Consider the following 21,632-nt stretch of genomic DNA (forward strand, 5'->3'; position numbering starts at 1 on the left):
GTGAATATTACACCTGAAATATGTGAGAATCCTATAATTGTCACATTTTATTTCCGGAAATGCATTCTGTACATCTTTTTTCTCCTTGTCTTTTCTTTCTTTATACATTTTTACATGTATATATTTGCATGTTTTAGAACTTTTAGTGAAGCGATGGATTCTACCAAGTTCATTCATGAATTCATATATTCTACCAAGTTCGTTCATGAATTCATATATTCTACCAAATTCATTGATGAATTCATATATTCTACTAAACTCATTCGTGAATTCATATATTTTACCAATAGCAATAGCAATAGCAGTTAGACTTATATACCGCTTCATAGGGCTTTCAGCCCTCTCTAAGCGGTTTACAGAGTCAGCATATCGCCCCCAACAACAATCTGGGTCCTCATTTCACCCACCTTGGAAGGAGGGAAGGCTGAGTCAACCTTGAGCCGGTGAGATTTGAACCGCTGAACTGCAGATAACAGTCAGCTGTAGTGGCCTGCAGTACTGCACCCTAACCACTGCGCCACCTCGGCTCTATACCAAGTTCATTTGTGAATTCATATATTCTATCAAGTTCATGAAATCTTGAAAAATACATAACAAATAAAAATAAAATACAATGGTAAGTGTTACACATTTTGAAAATTTCATGCAGTAACAATAAAGGAATTATATAAGTAAAACATTTATGGTACTATACAAGCATATTCACTTTGAGAATTATACACAGATAAATATTTCCTGTTTGCATGGTTTTGCGTTCAGCTTCTTCAGTAAATCACATCAGTTTTCTTACTGAACCCACAAATTACTTAGGGGTTTTAAAATGATTATACAACGATAGTGACACTTCACAATATGCTTTCCTCCGTAGTTTGCTGCTCTTCAGAGCTTTCCTGCTCATCCCTGAAAATTCTTTGCAGAGCCACCTTAAAGGATGCTCTGGGCTGATCCTTTCCCTTCTTCATTCTCCCGACAAAGAAATAAAGGAGTGGGTTGATGCTGCTGTTGAGAACAGCACATCCATACCCGACTGTCATGAGGATGGCCTTATAGAAACCAAAATATTCAATGACATAAAAGACATTCATTGGGAGAGAAAGTAGGAGGAAGAAGATGAGAGCCAGCAAGATGGTGGTGAGAAGTTTCCTTTGATTGTGTTGTATTTTAGACCTCGTATAAACCAAGAGAGTTACAGTGGATACAACCATAAGAGGTGTACAAAGCAAAGCATTCACAATCAGCTGGTAAAGCACAACTGAACTCTTGGTGTAATACAGAATGAAGTGCACCGTAGAGAGCAGGAAGGAGAGGATCCAGATGAGGACACAAAGAAGAGTAGGCAAATATGGAGGACGATGGCAGCGATGCCAGAGAGGGAAGAGGACAGCCACGCACCTGTCCAGGCTGATGGCCGTCAGCAGAAACTGGCTGGCAGAATAGGTGAAGGAAAAGAGCACGAAAAATAAGAAGAAAAATGTTTGGACAACGTCACTTACTTTACCCAGAGTTAACACTGTCACAAATATTTCTGCCATAACGAGGGATGTGAGGACTCCAAAATCAGCGACGGAGAGATTCAGGATGAAAGTGGTGAAAGGATTCCTCTTAATGCAAAAGGCCAGGAGATAAATTGTCCTTCCATTTCCCACCAGGCCCAAAATGCAAATCAAGGCAAAGAATGCACAGAGAAGGTTTTGTGTTAAACTATCGAACAATTCGTCATACCGTGAAGAGTAGAATCCTGATATTTTAGACACATTTGAAACAATTTCTGTAACATTGAAAGAAATGTTGACTTGTATAGGTTTAGAAATAACAAATTCATTTTCTATCCTGATAATAAAAAGAAACCAAAAGACAGTCATTATTGCAGAAATATATACATGGGCATGCACAAACACACTTTATTTCTCTCTCTCTCCCTTTCCCTCTCTCCCTGCCCAGAAAGACAAAAATATTGGACAAAAATTTGGAAATGGGTGCAAGAAATTACAGGAGAACAGATAAATTACAAACCCAAAATCTTTCTACTGGGAATAATCAAAGGGAAATATACAAAGAAAATTAAGTACATATTAACACATCTGCTGACTACAGCTAGAATAGTATTGCCCAATGCTGGATACAAAATAATACCCGCTTGGACGAATTAGTGATAAAAAAAAACTTTGGATTGTGCAGAGATGGACAAATTAACACTATAATTAAAAGATAAAGAAGAGTCAGAATATTATGAAATTTGGAACAATTGGTACAAATGGCTGCAAAACAAGAATAAAATTAATTAAGTCAAATATATATGTGTGTGTGTGTGTGTGTGTGTGTGTGTGTTGTATTTATGACGAGCCGATGGACAGAGAATGGAAGCAGTGAACTTCCTCCCATATTTCGGCATACCAGGGGTTGTGACTTTAAATATATATGTGTGTGTGTGTGTCTGTGTGTGTGTGTGTGTGTGTGTGTTTGGTTATTCGGGTTTTCTCCCATGTAAAATTGGAAGTGTCTTGGCAATGTTTCGACGAAGTCTCATTCATCATCTTCAGGCTTCGTCGAAACGTTGCCAAGACACTTCCAATTTTACGCAGGAGAAAACCCGAATAACTAAAGACCTACATACTAACACCCGTGAAAACCTCAGAATATATATATATATATATATATATATATATATATATATATATATATATATATATATATATATATATATATATATATATATATATATATATATATATATATATATATATATATATACACCCATACCCTTATTGCGCTAGCTGATGAGAGCTAAATAGCTTGAAATAGATCTATACTAGTCTCCCTTTATTTATTTATCAGCACAAATATAAACACAAAATGTGTAACAAAGGCAACAGTAAAAATACTGGGTTTCTGTCGTGATGGACTCTTGTGACGAGCCGATTGACAGATAATGGAAGCTGTTAGCTTCCTCCCATAATTGGGGCTTACCAGGGGTTGTGACATACACACACACACACACACACACACACACACAAAACTATGTATAAAGGTGTGTAAATATAGAAGCGAAATATTATATACATGTACAGGTATGATAACATAACAATGTTGATGTAAAGACTGTAAGGTGTTGTAGAAGGGAAAAAATAAAAAGAAATCTGCTAGAAAAAAAATGCCCTCTTTCACTTTATTTCCCCCCATGAGTTTTTAAAAGGCTAGAATTTTTCCCCTGAGGAAATGGCTATGTGGTCATTTCTTCTTTTCCTTTTCCCTTCCTTTGATCAATTACAAAGTGTGTGAGCTACTGGAATCATTAGGCAGGCAGGCAGGCAGGCTTGTCTATTCAGCCGGTTCTCAGAACTCCAAAATGAGTTAACAAGTGATTCTCCTGAACCGATGCAAACCGGCTGAATCCCACTACTGCATAATAATGCTTACCATTTGTAGTATCCAGACGCAATACGAAGTCGGGAGATATTCATTTCAGATGGTGACATGTTACCTAAGGAAGCAATTATAGTAACTCATGACTATGGTTAATAACATCAGACAGCAAAAACAACAACCTAATTTGTTTTAGAAACTTCTTCCCTACAGGTATTCCTTGAGATACCACCAGTCACTTAATGGCTGTTTGAAATTATGTCAGATCCCCCAAAAGCTATTTAAAACTTTTCCAGGGCAGTCCTAAAAATGCAATGCCTGCCTGCCTGCCTACCTGCCTCTTTCATTCTATGTTCTGTATTACAGACAATTTATAAGTAAGACCCTTAACTATCAGAGTGCGATACACCTTGTGATTGTTGTTGTCTGGGGAAAAAATAAACAAAGATTTTGACTATGCATCATCATCTTGCTAAATTATTCTAGTTTCTAGTTTGCTAAATTATTGCTTCTTTTGGTTGCCTTTGGGTGGAGAATGATGTGGCTATGGTGATGTGTGAAGCAAAAGATCATGTAGTGTGTTGAACTCCAAGCGAAGTCTAAAATTCATGTTGAAGGAGCATTGGGGGAATGGGAGGTGTTGCATTAGGAGGCATGGGAAAGGGAGGAAATCAGCATAGCAGAAGAAGGGACAGAGCATCATGGAAAATATCAACGTGTTTACTAAGAGTTAGCAACAACTTAATCACACATAAGCAATCAATCATAGAGAGAAATACCAGGTATAGGACGTATGCATAAATTCAGAGAGCACCTACCTTTTGATATCCAAATTCTACTGAGTTGTCCTATTTCAGGATGTCTTCCTCGTAGTCCCTGATCTGGTATCAAAGAAGTCCTCTCCTCTCTCAGGAGTGTCAATGTGTAAACACAAATATTGTCTTGGTTCAGGAAGAATGAGACATCAGTTCTTTCACACATTCCTTATAAAGCCATTAAATTCTGGACCATTAGTGTTTGGCTGAACTCTGCAATTAGTATGAAAAAGTTGTATCTTTTTAAGATGTCTAAATTACTGTTGATGGGCAATTAAACTTTTCTGTTTAAATGATCCTTAAAGGGACACCATTGCAGAAGGGAAAGAAGCAAGAAAGGGAAAAAACTGATCTCTCTTTTTCGTCTTATCCCTCGGGAGGCCAGACACTAAGAGACCACAGAGTATGAAAGCAACAATCGTTTTTTATACAGCCCAGGGAGCAAAAATGCTTTAAATATTCACATTGAAATGTTTTGATTAAGTTCTATTCTAATGAAATCAAATTAGAAGGCATTGAGGGGGCTGCCATCATAAGCCCTTGTAGGTTCTCCAGATCAGGAAGCAGACCTGCAAGATGTTTGTTGTTTGTTTGTTTGTTTATTGGATTTATATGCCGCCTTTCTCCCAAAGGACTCAGAATTTCTTCAGTACTAATTTGAATGGTTGTTTCCTGCAAATGTCCCCTCCCAATGTCTCACTTATAAACTCTCTTGGGAGGAGCCCATCCACAACCACCTGTGCGTATTTATCTTCTGTGAGTCTGCCTACTGAGTTCTGCTTCCGTTTCTCAGCCCTTTTCAATCGAGCATCAGGGACAAACTGCCTTTGATCCTCCCCAATGCTCCATGCCTCAGGCACCTCCTGGTGGCCAACCAGCCTCTCTGGTCCCTGCTCTGAGTCTGAACCCTGCCCAGGGTCCTCCACATCTTCCATAGCAGACTCATATGGTTCCTCGCTATCTGAGTGCATCAGCAGCTCAACCGGATCCTGATGGGCTGCAACAGATGACCATACTGAAAGAATATGGAATTAAAAAGTAATTTCATTCTGAGAATGAACTGAACACTGAGAACATCCATTCCAGCTTCAGAATTGTTTTAGGTAAAGGCTTCCCCTCTCCTGTCATGTCCAACACTAGGGAGCAGTACTATCTCCATATCCTAGCCAAGGGAGCCAGCGGTGTCTGAAGATATTCCATAGTCATGTGACCAGCATACCCTGAGATGCATGGAATGTTGCTACCTTCCCATCGAAGTGGTACCTATTTATCTACTTGCATCTGCATGCTTTCAAACTGCTAGGTTGGCAGGATCTGAGACAAATAATGGAAGCTCATTCTGTCATGTGGTACTTGGATCTCAAACTGCCAATCTTCTGGTTGGCAAGCCTGGAGTCTTAACCACTAGGCTACCACATCCCCTTTGTTTTGGGTCAGAACTTTTGAATTTATCAGCTAATGTTCTAGTATGTTTGAGATTATGTCCCAGTATTGGGAATAGAGTCAAACTAGAAATAATAAGAACATTTCTTTAAACATCAATGTAGGAGCTAGACTGCCAACTTTCTCCATCCAATTTCTTTCTCTTGGTTTTTCCACATCCTTTCATCTGGCTTGTAAAACTGGCTCCCCCCCCCCAAATTTATCCAGGGAATGGATACATTTTCAAACCACATTGGCAACAAAATCTGATAGAAGACATTGTCTTGGAATGAACTCCCCGCGGAGATCCGGACCCTCACCTCTCTCCAGGCCTTCCAGAAAGCCATTAAAACCTGGCTGTGCCGGCAGGCCTGGGGTTGATGAGTTCCCCTCCCCTCTCAACTGGTATGGCTGTGTGATTTTCGTGTATTTTAATTATGTGTATTGTGTTCATGTTCCCTTTCCCCCCTGAGTTGTTCGCCACCCTGAGTCCCTCCTGGAGAAGGGCGGCATACAAATAAACCAAATACAACACAATACAATATTGTGTCATGATGCCTTGCTTTGTCATTTAACTGAAGCATGTGGAGTCAGAGAAGGTGTAAACCAGAGAATGGAGAATTGCACGCACGGACACATGCACGCACGGACACACAAACACACAAACACACACACACACACACATCAGGATATCCACACAATTATTGGTTCTAGAAATTGGGTTCTTGATATTCTCTGAGTTTGATTATTTGCTTGCAAAGTTTCACTACCCAAATTAGGTAACATCTTCAATCTTATCAGTCAAGCTCAGAGAGCACCAAAGACCACTCATTTAAACTCTGAGCTGAAAAAAATCACTTTATTGGTAATTAGGTTGAAAGCAAATGAATGAAATATAGTGTCTATGTTCACATACCATGCTACTCCCAATTAAAAATGAGGTGGCGAATATTTCAGTTCCCACAAATTGACCTATCAGCTACTTAATCTCATTTTAGCAAAATTCAGGTTTTTGCTTTTTACGATGTCTAAATCTAAATGACAGAAATCATATCTCAATTGTGCCTGACCATTAGGCTTCAAGGAACTCTGTAGCATTTTTAGAGTTAACTTGGTTTAGGATGCTCGCAGTTTCCCAATTGAAACTCATTAATTATGTCCACGTGTTGGGGAATGAAGGAGTTTTCATCGTATCTTTTGACTGATACCTGATGTTCATAGATGACCTCTGCTAGCCTTCTGCTATTTGCCCTACATAATGGCTATTGCACTCTCTATACTATATGTTGTACATCAATCCTGTTTGCCCCCCCTTTTTTGCTACAATTCTCACAACTTGTTTAAGCAGGGGGGTTGGACTAGAAGACCTCCAAGGTCCCTTCCAACTCTGTTATTCTATTCAATTCTAACATGAAATGAGTTTTAGTTGCTGTATATACAATCTGTTTCCTTTTCCTGATGTTTGGGGTTGCTGCACTGTGGTTCTACTATACAATACAATAGCAGAGTTGGAAGGGACCTTGGAGGTCTTCTAGCCCAACCCCCTGCCTAGGACAGGAAACCCTATACCATTTCAGACAAATGGCTGAACATCTTCTTAAAGACTTCCATTGTTGGGGCATTCACAACTTCTGTTCCACTGATTAATTGTTCTAACTGTCAGGAAATTTCTCCTCAGTTCTAGGTTGCTTCTCTCCTTGATTAGTTTCCACCCATTGCTTCTTGTTCTACCCTCAGGTGCTTTGGACAATAGTTTGACTCCCTCTTCTTTGTCCCTCTCCTTTCTACTCATCTAATGTTCTTACACAGCTTCTCTTGTGGGATGTTGGGTTGTTACTTTAAAATCTGTTGTTCAGGGGTGGGATCCAGCTTCTGTTACTGCCAGTTTGCTCAGGGATGCGCTTTGCACTATGCGTGCATCCACAATAGTAAAAAAAAAAATTGCTTCTGCGCAGAAGCAAAAAAAAAAAAAAAAAGCTGGTGCTGCCGATAGAACCAGTTTGAGGGCGTGGCCAGCCGAGTTACGATCTACTCGGTCGAACCAGGCCGAACCGGTAGGAACCCACCTCTGGTGTTGTCCTTACGAACCGCTTTCAGATTTGACACTTTTTTTCAGGTTTGTCCTTTTTTTCCAAGGAAATTTGATCACTATAATAAAGGAAAGACATCCTCGGGATCGAATCAGCTCTTCCTCTGAGGTCCTTCAGTTCTGAGGTAACCTCCACCTGGGATGACCACTGACTGAAAAATTCAGTCCAATGGCTGCTGCCATCCTCTTTGCCAGATACTAGTTTCTCCCTCCACTCCAGTCCTCTGGGGAACTGGGAAGTAGAGGTACGTTGCCAATTTCTTTACAACCTGTTCGGGCGCCCTCCTGTGCACACTTGTGCGCATGCGTGACACTTCTGTGCATGTGCAGGTGGGTGGAGCCTCCCCTCCTGCTACTACTGGTTCAGCCGATCCGGGTTGAACCAGCAGCAACCCACCTCTGCTGGGAAGGAGGGACACCCACAGCCTTCCCAGATCTGGCTAAATCCAAACCCAAGAAAAAGCCAAGGAAAGGTCAAGCTGAGGTGGGTGCCAGAAAGCCAGGATTGGAAGAAAAAAAACCCCACTTTATTAAAGGTGTCAAAAGAAAGTGAGTTTCCATATATGGAATAGACCCTTTAAATATGCAAAATGGCAGTACAATTGTGGCTCTACGGGAGCAAATCGTTCCTGAGGTAACTCCTCTATTGATTGTTTTACCAAAGGCGGTCCAAGGTTTTTCCCGCCAAAAACCTAACAGAATCCCCTTCTTTCCTCTTATTGGCTGGTGAGGGGTGTCAGGTGACAGTCGGGTTCTATTCTATTCTATTCTATTCTATTCTATTCTATTCTATTCTATTCTATTCTATTCTATTTAATAGATTTATAGGCCGCCCAATCCCGAAGGACTCTGGGCGGCTTACAGAAGAAACAAATCTTAAAAAATACAAGGAATTAAAAAACAGAGAGATAAATTAAAAACCTCATCATGCACACCACTCTGGTCGGGGCTAGACCTCAATCATGAGGTCAACTCCCAGGCCTGCCATAATAGCCAGGTTTTGATAGCCTTTCGGAAGGCCATGAGAGTGGGTAGGGTCCGGATCTCTGGGGGTAGTTCGTTCCATAGGGCCGGAGCGGCTACAGAGAAGGCCCTCCTCCGGGGAGCCGCCAGCCAACATTGTCTGTTGCTTTCCTTAAAAGGAGCTAATTTCCAGTAAGGGAACTCAATCTGCATCTCTACATGATATTTAGCCAGGCTTCTCCTTTTTAACCAAAGGAGTTGCATGAGTTTGAGAAAAATGTGCATTAGCTCAATTTAAGCCACAGGGTATGAATGTTCATGCGTGCCAAATTACATAACAATTCCAGAGAGATTTCTGAGGGGCTCATGAGATTGCTCAGTCCACTTGACTCCTAACCCTTAATGAACATTAAGCACTTTTAATCTCCTTTCCAGATAACAGCTATTCTGTTAAGTGTGCTAGCCGCCTTTTTCCCATTATCTTACGTGAAGATCTGATCATTTTTCTCTGTTAATTCAACTCCTATTCAAGGGATGGTCAGTAGATGTTTCTTAAAAGGCAATTCTAGAATGCTCTTTTTCACGTCTTTTTTCATCCCAATATTATCTCCATTGTACAATTTTATAATATTAAATAGCAAATTCTTCCTCTTCTTCTTTTTTTTGTATGATGGGAAGTTCTATTAGTTTGTTTGTTGCTGGTTCCCTAGCTGAGAATTAAAAAGAATCTTCGATCTTCTTTTCTTTAAAGAAAAAAATATATTAGGAGAAACATTTCTCCTTTCTAGCTTCTTTTATCTATCATCTTTCATCATATACAGCCTTTCTGGCAAACAATTTGATGGTACCACCCTCAATTACTTCTGACAAAATGTATTTTTTAAACTAAATCTGTCCTCTCTTCTTTCTATTACTTCCATAGGGATGCCCACTATTGAAATCTTAATAGTACCTGTTCATCCTGGTAATATTGGCATCCCTCTATTGAATAAAGGTGCTTTATGGAATAATCCTCCCACTTATGACTGCATGACTGTAACTTTGTTGCTTGTATCCTTACGATCCACATTGATATTGATTGTTTCCTGATTGCTTATTTGTACCCTATGGCTATCATTAAGTTCTGTATCTTATGATTCTTGATGGATGTATCTTGTCTTTTTATGAACACTTGAGAGCATATGCACCAAAGACAAATTCCTTATGTGTCAAACCACACTTAGCCAATAAATAATCCAATTCAATCGTATTCTAATTAGATCAGATACACCCTTTAATTGCTTCCTTGTTTCCTAATACGCAGCAAGAAAAACTTCTTGTTTTTTTTTTAAATTTCATGCTGTTTCTTCTTTTTCCCATCTCAAGATGATCTGTTCCATTTTCTATTCAGACCGTGATTGTTATTCAAACTATGCAATCCATGATGGTGGTGAGATTTATTTATTTGTTTTGTTTTATTTATTTAGTTTGCTACTCATGTACAAGATAACAGGAATAAGAATAAACATGAACAAGAACACATGGAAATGGGTACAATTAAATGGGGACAGTAGGACGGGGACGTTAGGCACGCTGGTGTGCTTATGACGGTGATGATGTGGGGTTTCCATCACTGGCTGGTAAGATTCTGCTAACATATCTGGTTCTGCCCAATAATAACTTCCCATTTTTATCCATATTTCTTTTTTAAAAAACAAACAAACTTGGATTTTATTAAAAATTGTTAAAACAAAGAGAAACTAATACAGAAAAGAGAGAGGGAGAGGCAGAGAGAGAGAAAAAGAAGAAAATAGAAAAGAAAGAAAAGTGCAGAATACAAAGAAATGGAAACAAAAGCTTGCAATTTCCTCGGTGGCAAAGGCAATTATGTTTGCAAAATTATCTCTTACTCTACTTCCCAAAGGTGCTTTTTCAGGAAGCACACGGAATTCTGCTACCTTCCCACCAAAGGTGGTTCCTATGATTTCTACTTGCATTTTTCAAACTGCTAGATTGGCAGAAGCTGGGACAAGTAATGGGAGCTCACTCAGTTACGTGACGCTAGGGATTCAAACCACCGATCTGCCGACTTTTCTGATTGACAATTTCAGCATCTTAGCCTCTGAGTCGCCGTGTCCCTTAAATCTTATAGTACGGGAGGATTTTCATGCTGTTTCTTCTTTTTCCCACCTCAAGATGGTCTGTTCCATTTTCTATTCAGGCTGTGATTGTTATTCAACCTACGCAATCCATGATGATGGTGATGAGATTTATTTATTTATTTTTCTTTATTTAGTTTGCCACTCATGTACAAGGTAACAGGAATAAGAATAAACATGAACAAGAGCACAGGAAATGGGTACATTTATTGATTGAAAGCTGCCCAAAATAGTTTTAAGATACAAAAATGTTTTGAAAAAAATAACCGCGATTGTCTAACAAAACTATCCTCTTTGGTAAAATTACTCCACATACATTTCATATGAAAAATTGTTCCCTTCTGCATTTTCTTTTGATGGTTATCTTATCTGTCAGAAAGAAACAGCAGTGTCTAATCTAATAACGGCTAAACCATGAAACCATTTTAGCAAATAATGTTTTTCATTGTTTAGCAAAGAATTGAGAGAAGACATACATTTTACAATTACAGCTCAATATATCGATTTCTTTTGGAATGCTTTTCTGAAATTCTTTCTATGCCAGGGAGCCATTCCAGGACCTGATGTAGAGGAATATATGTTTTGTGTTAGAGAAAGATTACTCTCCAGTCCTTATTTCCAGGTACATATAAATCTCTTTGTCTATTACTTATTGATTTATTTAGTTTGTCATTCATGTGCAATATAACAGAAATAACAATAAAACATGAACAAGAGCGCAGGAAATGGGTACAAATAAATGGGGACAGTAGGACGGGAACGTTAGGCACGCTGGTGCGCTTAGGATGATGATGATGATGATGTGGGGTTTCCATCACTGGATGGTTTTAAAGAAGAGATTGCACAACCTCTTGTCTCATATGGTGTAGGGTTTCCTGCTTGAGCAGGGGGTTGGACGAGTCGACCTTGCGATAGGAAAATTCTAATTAAAAAAACCAAGGACGAAACCACAAAGAATAAATCTTAATTTAAGATCAGAGATTTATTGTTTCTAATCATTTGGAACAAAAGACAGAAGCAAAAGATAGAATAGCAATAGTGCACTTACATTAACAAGCTTTTGCAACGGAGTCCAGAGATATAGCAGCTCCTTCAAGTCCTTTAACTAACACCATTCTCATCTCAGGCCACATTTCTTATACCTCCTTTTTTTACTGACATACGCATTCCATATTTTCACTTCCTTGTACTTTCTTACTGACTGTCCCTTTCTATGAACACCCGTGTACTTTTGAAGCTATCAGACACTTGTTACTTTCAGTTCCTCATTTCCTACCAGCTCATTCTTCTTGCTCTAAATATATCCGTACATACATACTTTGCAGAAAATGCAGCACACAAGTCAACACATTAGAAATATGGTACAAATCTGGTACATTTCGAAGTTATGTTAGTTTAAAACTTTGATTCATTGAGGCCTGCAAGCTCACTCCTAGGCCTTATTACCTGAAACTTTCCAATGGATATAGCTCTCTTCTCTCAAACTTATGGAGTCCCCTTGTACTTTCACAATTATGTTTATGAGGTTCATAAACCGTCTGCTGGCCAACTGATGTTATAGTTTTAAATCATATTTATCATAATGAAGGACATGAGTGTTGCCCAAATTGTTAACACTGGTTAAACAACCTTTGCAATAATGGTGTAAACCTATAATAGTAAAGGAAAAACTTGGAGAAACATCAGCTCTTGACTTCCACCCTCCCGTGCATGAAGACCAGTGGTGGGATTCAGCCAGTTCGCACCTATTCGGGAGAACCGGTTGCTAACTTTCCAAGCAGTTCGGAGAACTGGTTGTTGGAAGAAATCTCATTTCGTTTTTTTTCACTTTACAAGCTAATCCTATAAGGAGGGCAGGATGGAAACATTCTGGTGTTGTTTCTACCCTAATCTTTATTGCCCTGCTTACAGAAACTGCCTCTCTGGTTAACCCTTATTACATTGTAACAGCTAAGGTGAAGCGCCCATCAACGTGAGTGATGTTGAGTTGGTCATTAGGGCAGAGAACTGGTTGTTAAATTATTTGAATCCCACCACTGATGAAGACAGATGCAAAGGATGAATTAAGCCAGGGGTCCCCAAACTTGACAACTTTAAGACTTGTGGACTTCAACTCCCAGAATTCTCCAGCCAGCTGACTCGCATATATGTGCTAGTCATTCCCAACTCTAGGGGGCGGTGCTCATCTCCATTTCAAAGCCAAAGAGCCAGTGCTGTCCAAAGACATCTCCATGTTCATGTGGTTGGCATAACTAAATGCCGAAGGCACACAGAACACTTACCTTCCCACCAAAGTGGTCTGTATTTTTCTACTTGCATTTTTTTACCTTCTTTCGAACTGCTAGATTGGCAGAAGCTGAGACAAGTGATGGGAGCTCACTCCATTATGCGGTGCCTGGGATTCGAACCGCCGAACTGCTGACCTTTCTGATCAACAAGCTCAGCGTCTTAGCCACTGAGCCCTCTGCCTTAATTATGTGTTCCTTTTCCCATTTTTTTTATTTTCTTCTTTCAGTTGATCAGAGTGTTCTTTGTGCAACCATTCTTGCTTTTCTTGTCTTTCCTTTTTAGTGGTATTGATAAAAATGTGTGATTTATCTCCACCCTCGATGTGCTTTATTGAGCTATAGTATGCCAGGCAACAAACCCCGTATTTTGGAACAACATTAACCACAGATCTTGCTGTATCTAAAACAATCTTAAAAGAGTTTACATCCACCCCTAAAACGGTGTTGATGGCGTTAATCTCAGTTGTCTCAGTTCATTGAATATGCTAAGTCATTTGTATACAAAACATAGCAACTTTCTGGTTTAGTGTATTGTTGCTAAACTGAGCTGCGGAAAAGGCAGAGAATGAGTCACTTGTAGTGTTGACAGTAAAGCTTGTTTGTTTGTGAAGGAAGTGTCAAGTGGGCCCCAAATGGTCCCTGTGAACCCTTGGAACATGGTTCAAATTTCTCAACCATGTTACAAAACTAGACTAGCCAATTCCCTTCTATTCACTGAGGTACTGATTTTTGGATTGCACTCTGGAATCAAACATCAGGATGGCTTTTTAGTGTTTTATTTCTGAAAAAGAAAGTCTTGGAAATGTGCCCCTTTTTTCATTTTCCTTTGCTTTTCTGCCTCATGCTAAGGGAATAAATGGGGAACTCACCAAATCTGCAGATGACACCAAGCTGGCAGGAATAGCCAACACTTCAGAAGATAGGCTTAAGATACAGAAGGATCTGGACAAACTTGAACATTGGGCACTATCTAATAAAATGAAATTCAATGGTGAAAAGAGTAAGGTTCTACCTTTAGGCAACAAAAACGAAATGCACAGGTACAGTATAGGTGGTACCTTCCTCAATAGTAGTAACTGTGAGAGGGATCTTGGAGTCCTAGTGGGCAACTATTTAAATATGAGCCAGCCGTCTGCAGCAGGTGCCAAAAAAGCCAACACAGTTCTAGGCTACATAAACAGAGGGATAGAATCAAGATCACGTGAAGTGTTAATACCACTTTATAATGCCTTGGTAAGGCCACACTTGGAATACTCCATTCAGTTTTGGTCGCCACCATGTAGAAAAGATGTGGAGACTCTAGAAAGAGTACAGAGAAGAGCAACCAAGATGATTAGGGGACTGGAGACTAAAACATATGAATAATGGTTGGAGGAACTGGGTATGTCTAGTTTGATGAAAAGAAGGACTAGGGGAGACATGATAGCAGTGTTCCAATATCTCAGGGGTTGCCACAAAGAAGAGGGAGTCAAACTATTCTCCAATGGTAGACCAAAAAGCAATGGGTGGAAACTAATCAAGGAGAGAAGCAACCTAGAACTGAGGAGGAATTTCCTGACAGTTAGAACAATTAATCAGTGGAACAATTTGCCTCCAGAAGTTGTGAATGCCCCAACACTGGAAGTCTTTAAGAAGATGTTGGATAGCCATTTGTTTGAAACGGTATAGGGTTTCCTGCCTAGGCATGGTGTTGGACTAGAAGACCCCCAAGGTCCCTTCCAATTCTGCTATTATATAAGAATATTTATTTATTTATTTGTTCATTGATTCATTCATTGACTAATGAATGAATGAATTCTTGTTCTGCATTGAGATGAATTAATTAATTAATTCATCTGAAGGCAGAACAAGAAGCAATGGATGGAAACGAATTAAGTAGAGGACCAAACTAGAATTAAGGAGAAACTTCCTGACAGTTAGAATAATGAATCAGTGGAACGGATTGCCTTCAGAAATTGAGGGTTCATCACTAGATGTTTCTAAGGAGAGATTGGACAACCATTTGTCTGGAATGGTAAAGGACATCCTGCTTGAGCAGAGGGTTAGACTACAAGAACCCCCAAATCCTTTCCAACTTTGTTAATCATTCATTCATTCATTTATTCATTCATGTTTTCCCATGGTGATGCTTTTCATCCTGAATGTTGGAGATGATGGAAGGATTCTCTTCCATTATGTTTATTTTTGGTTACAGGGAAGTGTCCTAAGCTGCCCATTTTTCCTAGGCTGAGAAAGCTTAATCAGAAGAGCTTCTCCTGACTTGCTTTGGGATTGAATTGGACTGTGAGAAAACAGGGAGTCAGAAGATTCCTTGAAGGTGATTCTACAGGGAGAGCCAGGCCTTTTCTCCCACTAACCAAGTGAGTGGATGGTCTCCATGTTCCACTCATGACAAGTTCACCAAAATTCTCTTCCCTTTGGACAAAAACAGAGAAAAATGCTGGAATACTTTTTTTTCTTCTCCAGATTAAATAAGAAATTTTGGAAGGAAATACAGAAACATTTTGACTTTGCAAAGTTGTATTTGCTTTTTAAAAAATGTACACTAACAGCAACATTTGCAAACACGACAAAATGGTGAAGATGGTGGACGCTTGCATTGATTCTTGGATTCATTTGGGGAGGAAGGAAGCTGATACCATAAAACATTACTTCTTTAATGGCCTTGATTCCAGGAATTTGACATCCAGATTAGATTGCTTCCCTGTCAGATAGCTTTTGGTTGTTCCATATTTCAAGATAAAATTGGGGTTTCAAGCACTTCTTTGCATACTGTGTGCGATAACATATAACGTAGCAAAATTCTGAGAATAATTTTTTTTTTCTGAGAAACTTTGCAGCTTGATCAAGCTCCATTCTCCTTCTCAACTGCACTTTCATCAAGTGCAGGCTAAGAGGATTCATTGAAAAAGACACCTCATGCTTAGATTCTGAAAGAGACCAGCTGTTCCCATCTGGAGATTCATCACCAGGTATGTCTACAGTAAAGGGAGAGTTTCTTTTTGTGCTAATGGTTATTTGCAAACTACTCCTTTTTGAGTTTAAGAGAAGACTCGGGGACTATTAGTATGAGATCAGCTAATTCCACAGGATCCTTTGGCCAATGTTAGAACTCAACTTTTTTCTCAGGATAATGTGACAGCAAAGTTCCCATCCTTGATTTGTTGACTGGTGTGTGTCTGGCTTTGGTTGAATATTTTTTATCTGAGATCTTTTTCTTCATGCGAGAAAGACAAAGAGGAATTGCTCAAGATCTGGGCACAAAAATCCAAGAAAATCCTGGAAACATCTAAGAGATGATCTGGTCCTTAAACTGCAGGCCAGTAAGGGCAACTTGTTTATTTACTATAAGTAATCAATTCAACCCCTTGGGAGACTCATGAATAGTTCTAGAGGCAGAAATTGTGAGCATTCAAGGAACGCTATATATCCCAATTACCCAGGTGGACCTGGCATCAGTGGAACGACTTCCAAGTTATAGGAATGCCAATAATATCTTACTTACATGTAAACTTTGCATAGTTCCACCAATGCTGATTAAAAGGAGGAACTACATAGCTTTGATTTAATTCTCAGATCTGCGTAAACCTCAGATAAGGCCTCTACTGCTGTTTTCTGAAACTCAATCCTTTTCTGGCTGGTAAGATTCTGCTAACATATTTGGTTCTGCCCAATAATAATTTCCCATTTTTTATCCATATTTCTTTTTAAAAAAAACTTGGAATTTTTTAAAAATTGTTAAAACGAAGAGAAACTAATACAGAAAAGAGAGAGGGAGAGGCAGAGAGAAAAAAAGAAGAAAATAGAAAAGTGCAGAAAGAAAGAATACAAGGAAATGGAAACAAAAGCTTGCAATTTCCTCGGTGGCAAAGGCAATTATGTTTACAAAATTATCTCTTACTCTACGTCCCAAAGGTGCTTGTTCCGGAGGCACACAGAATTCTGTTACGTTCCCATCAAAGTTGGTTCCTATGTTTTCTACTTGCATTTTTCAAACTGCTAGATTGGCAGAAGCTGGGACAAGTAATGGGAGCTCACTCAGTTACGTGACGCTAGGGATTCAAACCACCGATCTGCCGACTTTTCTGATTGACAATTTCAGCATCTTAGCCTCTGAGCCACTGCGTCCCTTAAATCTTATAGTACGGGAGGATTATCTTGAGAGACAGACGGAAGGGGCACAGACTAAACAACCATTATGCAAAAAAATATCTCAGCCCACCAAAGGAAAAGGAGAATGGGAAACATCTCAGCAGGACCCTTACTAATTTTTTAAATTAAGAACAAAGTAAGGGAGACAATTTTGAAAGATTTTGTTACAGTAATCTTACAATAAAGCTTGGATTCATATCCATAGTTTAGGATTCTTGTTTGGAATATCTTACTGGTCTTAATCTTGCTGATCACTGACAAGGCATCAATCTTTGGGAACAAAATGTGTGCATGTATGTATGTATACACTTATTAGATTACATCGATGTGAGAAGACCCAAAAGCCAAAAAAAATAAAAATAAATCACTGATAGTTCAATTTCTCAGATGATAAATGGGACTTTGACCACTGAGGACATCCATTCTAGTGTACAGTCCATTTTTTTTATATTAACCCTTAATGTTTATTTCTCCTCTTTGGTCATTAGAAATACAAGGATGGTGAAGCTTAATTTGCCTTTCTGGGGATGCCTTTTGACCATGCTCCTACAGAGCACACAGCTAAGAGATTGAGTTCAAATCCTGTTGTGAGAATCCTTCCACTGCCTTCCCATATCCTGGCACGTCAACATCTAGGGACTCATAAGAAAGCTTCTCAGACGAAAGGGAAAAATCATAGTTTAGCAATTCCAAAGCTATGTGTGTTGGGTTCTTCATCCCCTTCTTCTGAATTGTTTCCAACATAGTGGTCTATTTCTTCTGAAGAAAGAGTTGTTCTTACAACTCTCTATATGTCTATTCAGATGAAAGAGCCAATATGTTGAAAGAGATTTGGCCACACCTATAAGACAACAGGCTGAAGAGCAGTATACTACCCAAAAACAGATGTTCCAGATTATTTAAAGATTTTTCACTATTAATAAACAATGCAAGGACACATAGTGGGAAAGAAAGGGTTAGGAAACAGAGAAGAGTAATTAAAATAGTCAGTAAAAGCCGACCCCGATTACTCTGATTCGATTTAAGACGCACTTTGATGAAAAGGACCACAGTAGAGAGAGTGATCAACGGAAGGCAAATTATAGCAGTCACAAGGAAATGGAGATTGGACAGTCTGTGATTTACAAAGGCTTTCATAATCCTAATAATTCCACTCGGGAGGAAAGAGAAGATCCACAGGACAAGACAGACACTGGAGGTCAAATGTTTTGGCCGGGAACAGTGATGCCAGATTGGGAAGAGAACAGCTACACACCGGTTGATGCTGATGGCTGTCAGAAGAAAGTTTGCATTGATGTACATCACTTGGGCAAAATAGGCATACTTTTTTCTTCTCCAGATTAAATGAAAAGCGTTTGGAAGGAAACACAGAAACATTTTGACTTTGCAAAGTTGTTGTTGGGGGCGATATGCTGACTCTGTAAACCATTCAGAGAGGGCTGAAAGCCCTATGAAGCGGTATATAAGTCTAACTGCTATTGCTATTGCTATTGCTTTTAAAAAATGTACACTAACTGCAACATTTGCAAGCATGACAAAATGGTCAAGATGGTGGACGCTTGCATTGATTCTTGGATTCATTTTGGGGGGGGGAAGGAAGCTGACACCATAAAACATTACTTCTTTAATGGCCTTGATTCCAGGAATTTGACATCCAGATTAGATTGCTTCCCTGTCAGATAGCTTTTGGTTGTTCCATATTTCAAGATAAAATTGGGGTTTCAAGCACTTCTTTGCATACTGTGTGTGATAACATATAAAGTAGCAAAATTCTGAGAAGAATTTTTTTTTTCTGAGAAACTTTGCAGCTTGATCAAGCTCCATTCTCCTTCTCAACTGCACTTACATCAAGTGCAGGCTAAGAGGATTCATTGAAAAAGACACCGCATGCTTAGATTCTGAAAGAGACCAGCTGTTCCCATCTGGAGATTCATCACCAGGTATGTCTACAGTAAAGGGAGAGTTTCTTTTTGTGGTAATGGTTATTTGCAAAATACTCCTTTTTGAGTTTAAGAGAAGACTCGGGGACTATTAGTATGAGATCAGCTAATTCCACAGGATCCTTTGGCCAATGTTAGAACTCAACTTTATTCTCAGGATAATGTGACAGCAATGTTCCCATCCTTGATTTGTTGACTGGTGTGTGCCTGGCTTTAGTTGAATATTTTTTATCTGAGATCTTTTTCTTCATGGGAGAAAGACAAAGAGGAATTGCTCAAGATCTGGGCACAAAAACCCAAGAAAATTCTGGAAACATCTAAGAGTTGATCTAGTCCTAAACTGCAAGCCAGTAAGGGCAACTTGATTATTTACTATAAGTAATCAATCCAACCCCTAGGGAGACTCATGAATAGTTCCAGAGGCAGAAATTGTGAGCATTCAAGGAACGCTATATATCCCAATTACCCAGGTGGACCTGGAATCAGTGGAATGATTTCCAAGTTATAGGAATGCCAATAATATCTTACTTACATGTAAACTTTGCATAGTTCCACCAATGCTGATTAAAAGGAGGAACTACATAGCTTTGATTTAATTCTCAGATCTGCTTAAACCTCAGATAAAGCCTCTATTGCTCTTTTCTGAAACTTAATCCTTTTCTGGCTGGTAAGATTCTGCTAACATATTTGGTTCTGCCCAATAATAACTTCCCATTTTTTGTCCATATTTCTTTAAAAAAAAACCAAAACCTTGGAATTTTTTAAAAATTGTTAAAACGAACAGAAACTAATCCAGAGGCAGAAATTGTGAGCATTCAAGGAACGTCCTGCCTACTACGGGAATCTCCCTTGACAGAACAGCTAACAGAAAGAGCAAAAAAACCCAATGCAATTAGAATAGAATAATAGAATAGAATAATAATTTTATTGTCACTTTGAATGAGAGATGGAAGCTCACTCAGTTACGTGACACTAGGGATTCAAACCACCGATCTGCCGACTTTTCTGATTGACAATTTCAGCATCTTAGCCTCTGAGCCACCGCGTCCCTTAAATCTTATGGTATGGGAGGATTATCTTGAGAGACAGACGGAAGAGCCACAGACTAAACAACCATTAGGCAAAAAATATCTCAGCCCACCAAAGGAAAAGGAGAATGGGAAACAGCTCAGCAGGACCCTTACTAATTTTTTAAAGTAAGAACAAAGTAAGGGAGACAATTTTGAAAGATTTTGTTACAGTAATCTTACAATAAAGCTTGGATTCATATTCGTAGTTTAGGATTCTTGTTTGGAATATCTTACTGGTCTTAATCTTGCTGATCAGTGACAAGATAGCAATCTTTGGAACAATGGCAAACGCATTGAGCAGTGAGAAACCTTTAAATATCTGATCAAGTTCTACTCTTGCTATTAATTGTTAGCTGCTAACTTTTAAAAGATTTTCACTCAGTTTTTAAAAATTCAATTTTCATAATTGTTGCTGGTTCCCTTGAAAGTGTTTGGTCTTGGGCAGTAAATAAATGTTGATTGCTTGATTGAAAGGGAAAAGTGTTTTAACCTGTTTTGTGTGTACAGTAGACCTACAGTGACAGTTCCTCAAGAACACAATTCCTTTAAGATGTTTTGACAAGATGAACAGACAAGTTTGCCTTCTTTTAATAATATTTCCCCTTAAATTGCAGTGTCCTGGATTGTCCTCCCTCACCACAGATTTGAAGTGTTCTATGCACATTTTGCCCAATGGAGCTTCTATTTAATTTAACAGAAGGTAGGAACAGCATAAATTATATCATCTTCTTTCCAGGAACAGTGCTACTGTTGAAGACAACCCCAAGTGTTTATAATATTCAAAAGTTGATTCCAAAATTTAAACTCTAGCACCCGTACATGAATTCCTGTTGCCCTCCATGTCCTAGGGTTGGGAGGCAAGTGCTGGCATTTTGAAAACATTCAATAAGTGCATTTACAAAATGGTTCTTCAGGGGATTTTTCATAAAGTAAGTCATATGGAGAATGTAAGAGTACTAACACACCAATACCTGTGATTTCCTGTATGCAACACCATCCCAGAATTGTCTTTTGGAGGGATACAAGGGTTGAAGTTAACATATGTGATTGGAGACCCAGATGTATTTCTGAAAATGAAGGAAGAGTGGGAAGAAAAGTCTTCTTTTCAAAATGTGTCTCTCTCTGTGTGTATATGGAATATGCAATGGCCAACTTGATAAATGATGTATAAAGGCAGATATCTCTTCAATGGTAGTTTTTACACTCTGATGATGTTAGCAGAGGCTAATGAAAGCTAAGTTGGTAATATATTTTAAGTTTCGGAGGTCTCTTCTTTTATAACTATACCTGGAACTTGTATTTTTAGGATAATTTGCAATATGTATGTATGTGTGCATGTATGTCTGTATACAATTATTAGAAAAAATCCTTCTGCAGCAGATGGTTTAGAGA

The 21,632-nt window shown here is 38.9% G+C and overlaps 1 protein-coding gene across 1 annotated transcript; it reads right to left on the bottom strand.

Annotated features, from left to right (window-relative positions):
- Nucleotides 1–558: 558 nt before the first annotated feature.
- LOC148049101 (proto-oncogene Mas-like) lies at nt 559–1,999 on the bottom strand. The gene has a single exon (XM_087703832.1). The coding sequence runs from the start codon at nt 1,860–1,862 to the stop codon at nt 846–848; it is 1,017 nt and encodes a 338-aa protein (XP_087559958.1). The 5' UTR covers nt 1,863–1,999; the 3' UTR covers nt 559–845.
- Between the last annotated feature and the right edge of the window lie 19,633 nt (nt 2,000–21,632).

This window comes from Thamnophis sirtalis, unplaced genomic scaffold, assembly GCF_051295495.1.
Source record: "Thamnophis sirtalis isolate CommonGarterSnake01/CBP01778 unplaced genomic scaffold, rThaSir2_p1.2 scaffold_2, whole genome shotgun sequence".
NCBI lineage: Eukaryota > Metazoa > Chordata > Lepidosauria > Squamata > Natricidae > Thamnophis > Thamnophis sirtalis.

Coding starts and splice junctions, on each gene's coding strand:
- LOC148049101 (XM_087703832.1), bottom strand. CDS start 1,862: ATGACTGTCTTTTGGTTTCTTTTTATTATCAGGATAGAAAATGAATTT.